This window comes from Orbicella faveolata, unplaced genomic scaffold (assembly GCF_042242905.1).
Source record: "Orbicella faveolata isolate gen_17 unplaced genomic scaffold, um_ofav_v1 contig_1, whole genome shotgun sequence".
Classification (NCBI taxonomy): domain Eukaryota; kingdom Metazoa; phylum Cnidaria; class Anthozoa; order Scleractinia; family Merulinidae; genus Orbicella; species Orbicella faveolata.
In genome coordinates, this window is record NW_028301536.1 from 19,756,264 (window position 1) to 19,762,874 (window position 6,611).

General features: G+C 39.9%; 1 protein-coding gene across 1 annotated transcript; it reads right to left on the minus strand.

The window, feature by feature from the left end:
* Positions 1–659: 659 nt before the first annotated feature.
* LOC110057009 (Golgi-associated plant pathogenesis-related protein 1-like) lies at positions 660–6,219 on the minus strand. Its single transcript, XM_020763583.2, has 4 exons — positions 5,857–6,219; positions 4,365–4,426; positions 3,505–3,738; positions 660–1,155 (listed from the first exon to the last, which is right to left on the minus strand). The coding sequence occupies exons 1-4, from the start codon at positions 5,924–5,926 to the stop codon at positions 829–831; spliced, it is 693 nt and encodes a 230-aa protein (XP_020619242.2). The 5' UTR covers positions 5,927–6,219; the 3' UTR covers positions 660–828.
* Positions 6,220–6,611: the final 392 nt, after the last annotated feature.

The window sequence follows — 6,611 nt, forward strand, 5'->3', positions numbered from 1 at the left end:
GGTTTTAGGTATACTGAGGGCCACGGGTTTCCAGTTGTAGCTTTTTGTCCTTGACAGCGAAGTACAGAATAGTTTAAGTTTTGGGTTTTATGGTACAGAGTACGTAGTGAAATGATGACATCGTATTTGCCCCAGCATCAAAAATCGACGTAGTTGGGGAACGCGATGATAGTATTACAATACTTTATTAAGGAATGAAAAGAAAAACGCTTTATTGCAAAATTTCTCTTAATCTATTTAAACTAGAAAGTGGGATATGTTTAGTACAACCTTAGAAGACAGATGTCTCTTTTCATAGGCCCATTACCCATTTCCCTTTCCCGCTAGCGAGACGCTTGAGTGAGATTTGACCCAAATTCATATAATGATGATATAGCTCTGTGGCTATCTGCGTGGGTCGCTCTATTGGCTGTAAATCGTTGCGCACGAAAATTGGGGAGCAGGGATAGCGCAGTGGTGAGAGCGCTCGCCTCCCAACAATGTGGCCCGGGTTCGATCCCGGCTCGGTGCCATATGTGTGTTGAGTTTGTTGCTGGTTCTATCGTTACTCCGAGGGTTTTTCTCCGGGTTCTCCGGTTTTCCTCCCTCACAAAAACCAACACTCCCAATTGAATTCAACCAGGATAGAGGACCCGCGTGAAAACCAGCCAAGACTGATGTGGCTTCTTCTCTAAATACTGCTATTTATTCAAAGCTGAGCAACAATTAATTAATTAGAGACAATAGAGTCATCATCAGTTTAGAATTGTTACGAGTTGAATATCAAAGCTTTTTTCTCACAAGGTTAGAACCTTCCGCTTGCTAAAACTTGGAATGTTATTCCACGTTTCAATCCACGTAAAGTGTCTTAATAATCAAAAAACCTAAGAGTCCGAACTGCATAACAAAATGTATCCCTCTCCTGCCTTTTACACTCCTGGCACCTGCTCTAACGTCTGGTTTCGGTCCTGGTGAAGTAAGGGTAGTGACCGTCGAGTTATCAGTTTTTGTAATCGTCGGTCTTGCCACTGTTGTCGGCTTTCTCGGAGAGAAGACGTTTTTAGCGAAATAACCCTGGACATTTCCAGGGGGAGAATATTTGACCACCACGACAGTTTTACCGTCGTTTCTTTCTTTGCTGAATGCGCCAATTTGCTTCGTGTTTTTCCAAACAACCTATAAAGAAACATAAAAAACCATGTCACTGTTAATCTGGTATCCGAAAGGACCGATTTAGAATCAACTCATAAATTGTTTTGTATAAATCGAACTTGCAACTTGCATGCAATTGTCGCCCTATATACCCACGCAAAATGTTTTAGGAATTTAAAACATGTTTTATTACAGACCCCACGGCAGTGATGACCGAACGCGCGACGCTCTGGAAGAAATCAAAAACCGGAACCAGAAAATATTGTTTTCGGTTTGATTGCGCGCGTGTGATTAAGATCTTTATTAAATCCATTTTGAAATCACTGGTTATCCTTGCAATCTGATTGGCTCTCAGTGGTGCGATTTATTCACGAATCGCACCATTTTTTGCACTAAATCGCATTTTTTTCTCAGCCAATGAAAATGGGACAGTAAAACAAAACAACCAATCAGATCTCAAGATAAGTTTAAACTAATCAATAAAATTTTAGGAAAATGAAAGGCAAAAAGCCATTGTGTGGAGAATTTTGCAACTACTAGTGCCAAAACTTGGTTGTTATTGTAGTTTTTTCCAAAAAAATTGACGAATTTAATTAATTACAGTTTCTGAATGACGATTATGAGCTCCTTCAGGCAGAAGACCTACTTTAATGGAAGTTTCCAACTTTCAGCGCCCATTTTGACGAATATTTTGGCGATTTTTCTTCAACATCTGTTCAAGATCCGTATGATACCGAATCCAGTAAAACATAAACAAACGAAAACCACACAACAAATTCAGAGCCATCTCAAGAAGGTAGATGTTTCCAGGTTTGCGGTAGTTTCCAACGAAGCAACAAAAGAGCTCAACTCTGTCGTTGTTAATAAACATAGTCAAAATACGCCCCACTGTACAAAACAGTGAATGAACGAACGTCTTACGAAGCCGGTGCCAGTCCCGCCATCTTTGAAATATCTTGAAACAAATGGCGCCGCAAGAACTTGACAAGGTCCTGAGTGTTGAGTCCTACGCCGAGGTCACAAAAAGAAAAGGAGCTAGACTCCCTTAAAATCATGTCATTAAACGGTGGTTAAAAGAAAAAAAACGTACTCTCCACTGGGCATCGTGCACTCGAGGGAGTTTCACAACTCAAAAGAAATCGATCGCAGAATTACACAGGATGCATCTTCAAATTCCTTCTCCAAAGACAATGAAAGTCTCAGCCTCGACCACAAAAGAAAGGAAGGCCTTCCATCATTGATTCAGGCGATGAGAACTGAACTTTTGTACCTGAAGTAGACTAGTTTCGTTCTGATTTCAGAACTGCTTGTTTCTCTGTCATGCTCGAATGAGTTTTCGTCACATGACATCGTTTTGCATACTAAATGAGACGTAAAGGCGTTTCCGGTTCCGCTTTTTTTAACAAACCAGCTACTGTGACCAAAAATCTAAAATTTAAGGCGATAAAATCATGTGATTTCAAAATGGATCTAATAAAGTGGCAATTGAACTGAGTGGAGTGCAATTTTGGTCTGAAATCATACTTGTGATTTCAAATCGAACTCGCGCTGCGCGCTCGTTCGATTTTAAAATCACTCGTATGATTTCAGACCAAATTGCACTCCACTCAGTTCAATTACCATTATATATCGGTCTACTAATATGCATAGAGAGAGTAACCGCTGTGACTAATGCTGGCTCGCCTGATTTCTCCCAGAGGTTTAGATTTCTTGGTACTAACAAAAGGGAGCGCGCCCTCTGGGAACGAGATTGGAAAGTTGTTTAGCTATTGCATGCCTAGACTAGTTCAGAACGAGATACATATCAGTTCTGCGACACTCAAAACCTGACTCCGGGGGGCAAGACTGTGAGGACAAGGGGCGTAATTAGACTGTCTACAACAACAAAAGGACTTTGAGCGAGAAAGTCTACTGCACGACGTAAGCAGCGCAAACAAAAGTCGCATGCCGCAAAGTTGTATAAGCTAGATCGGCCTTAAGATGAGTAGGCTGTGAACAGACTCTAGTCGAGAATGGGGCGAAGAAAAGCGGGAAGAAGCAGCCGCAGTAAGGCTATAAGACGAGTAAGTAAGGAACAGACACAAAAATATGGAGCTGAGCTGGAGACAGCCTCTTATTGCAACATTCGATTGGCTTGTCACTCTTTCTTTCTTACAATGGGGAAGAACGCAGGAAAAAATTTCTGCGTGACAGGCTACACTAGAGAATGAATCGCTAAAAGAGGAGCTGCGTGATGTTATTCAACAACCATTGTCTTCTTTAGAAAGAAGGAGATACACTTTTGAACATGACTGAGGTGATTGGTTACTGCTTGGGTATCTAAAGCTACAACATCATGCAAAAATAAAGTTACAGAAAACCCTTAAATTCTACCTGAGTGAAGTGCCCGGCACCATTAAAGACCTCCGGCGTCTTGTAATTGTAGTTTTTCTCCTCAGTGTAAAATAGCTGGACAGCCCTGGCGCATGGTTCTTTAGGTTTTCCTGCAGACAGGAAAAGATTTCCAGGATCATCTTTTTCGTGGATAAATAGATTGTTATTGGCCAAATAAACCGCCCATGTCCTGGCTTTTTTAAACAGCTTACTTGACCATGTTACATTGCCAACCTAACAGACAAAATCACTGACATTTAGTAATCACGAAATGAACACATACTGTACATGATAATTACAGCTTTTTAAACACGTTTCTTGCTAGTAAAAAGTGATGCATCCGGTCAGAGACACTACACGGTACCATATGTGAAAAAGAGATGTATACTGAAGCGTTGCTAAGCGAAATGTGAAAGTTTGACTGCTCCTTAAATATGGACAAACATGGACTGCACACTATTAGTGCTATCATCATGATCATGAAGCAGAAAGATTTCTCATATCAACTCAGTAAAATACCAGCTTTGACACGAAACAGGGTATTCAGTGGTGCTATAATATTTAAATTAACTATAATGGAAACTGGCCAGGGCGTAATTCGAAGGTTTAAAGCGTTAATGCCACTGCTACTTCTCCTTATTCCAACCCTCCAAGACCACTCAGAATCAAGTACCTCTCTCCAAGGGAGCTACATGTTCTATACCTAATGTTGTTTATCAGCAAAGCAAGCTCAGTGTGTATTGAAGTACCATTTTCTGTGTATTATTGAATGCACTTCTCAAAACACTCAATGTATAGCTTGTGCCGTTTAAGTTGGTTTTGAAAAAACCATGATCTCAGCACATGATTGAGTAACTAACCTGATGAATGTTTCTGTAGTAATTATGCCATAACAGTGACTGCTGTTTACAGTTCAAAGAACCTACAGGTAAATAAAATAAATGAAAGGAGTCATTATACAGAGCAATTGGATCACTGGCTGACTGACTGACTGACTGACTGACTGACTGCCCGACTGACTGACTGACTGACTGACTGACTGACTGCCCGACTGACTGACTGACTGACTGACTGACTGACTGCCCGACTGACTGGCTGATTGACAGTCAACGTTATGCCACAATATAACATAAGTTATATAATGGAAAACCAATCGACAAAGGTATTTTGGGCTGTTTAATGGCAGAAGAGCCTGACGCATCCTCAGTAAACCGAGTTTCACAATGAATGTCAGGTTCCACCATTTTAGCAGATGAAAATCGAGGATAACCTGGTACCGAGGTTAACTGACGGGTCGTGACGTTTCGACGTTGACAACCGGGGAATTCGTTAGCTGTTTTGATGACTTTAAGTGGATGGTAAAACAACAGCCGTGGATAAATTTGATACAGACGAGACCGGGCCAACAAGCGGTGAAGCAGCCACACGTGTCTGGCCATTGACTTTTCGAGAAAAAAGTCGAAAAAAATTACGCCGAGGTTTTCTTTTTTACTTATTTACATGTCTTGTAGACTGTTAGTGCTATGATTGGCTTTGACCCGTACAAAAGGAAAAATTAATTAAATGTCATAAACACATGAGTGAAATGTCAACTTATGGGATATAATTATACGTTTCTATCAATATTTACTTTTTTGAGTTATGGCCTCCAAAGTATCCATAGTATGCAAATCACGAACTTTTGAATAAAACAAAAGTAGAGCAAAAATAGGATTATAATTTTCGCTTCGTCATTATATGTGTAAGACGGCCAAAATAGTCGAAATTAAAAGGCCGGGTAACGATAGAGCTTAGAATAAATAACAAAATAACACATAATCTCACCTGTTATATACTTGCTGGATACATTGCTGACTAAATTTATTTACACTAACTTGAAGTTTAAAAGTCTAGATGAAAGTATATATCGTGATAGTTCAGTGTATAGGGATGTTGGAATAGCTTACTTCGTTGTCACTCCAAAAAAGGTTAAAAAAAAAAGCATTTAATGCTATTTAAGAAAATTAGTTTAATCGTTTTTGTTTGTTGGATTTATTTCAAAGATTATCCTCGAGTTATTTATAATCCAGAGCGAAATGCGTCAACGCCCACAGATATTTAAAAGAGTAACTATTTATTTCGTGCCTCCAATTCTAAAATTGACAATGTTGACTAGCTACAATTCACTCACACGCATTGTCAGTAACTTGGAACGCGCTGATTGCATCAAGACAATTTACTTTACGAGATTTTGTAGTTGCTAACACAGATTTTCTTTTCAGTAAATGATAACAAATGTCAAGTACTGCAGACGTCCAATAGCTATGTAACAACTGGTTTTATTCGAATATTCTTTTACTCTTTTACACCCACCTGCATTCTGCACAGTAATGATACACGTTATCAGCCTACAAAGAAATCCAAGACTGCTAAATGTGATCATTTTGCGCGCAGGTTGTTTTGTTGCGCAAAATGTTTCTTTGTCTTTTCCGTGAGTGGTATGCGGCGCAATAGCTCTCAATTGCACGTTCTGTCAATCTACGCAAATGTCTCATTTGGCACATTCATACAGTGTTTATTTAGAGTGTTTATTTAGAGCATCTTGTTTCTTACACTTGCACATGTGGCATTAGTGGACAGTATTCAAAGTGAAATGGTAATGTATGCGCTGCTTTAGCCTTTATAAGGGAGGGGAGGGAGGACAGGTGGCAACTGTCCTCCCTCGGTGAGCAGATCAGACAACAAAGTTGTTATTATTAAGCAAAGAATCTCAGAAAAGCAGCTCCATATCATGTGGGTCTCTAAGTAATAACCCCTTAAGTGCAGCGAGTCTACTTTTTAGACGACAATTTTCAAGTATCCAAAGAACTGCACAGCTTGTACATATATATGCGTTGTCTTCGTGTTACGTTTTAGATCGAAGCAGTGCATTCATTTGTGCAAGATTGAAGATTTCGAAATGCACGTTGTGATTTGACTTGGAAAATCCCATGACGTCATTTGGATTGAAACGCAAACGTTAACGTAAATTGCGAACGAGACTAAATCAGGAGACAAGTAAAGGTTAGACTATCTTCGGCTGCATAGACGAAAAAGCGCGAACGCAGTGTGTAGAGAGCTAGACGGAG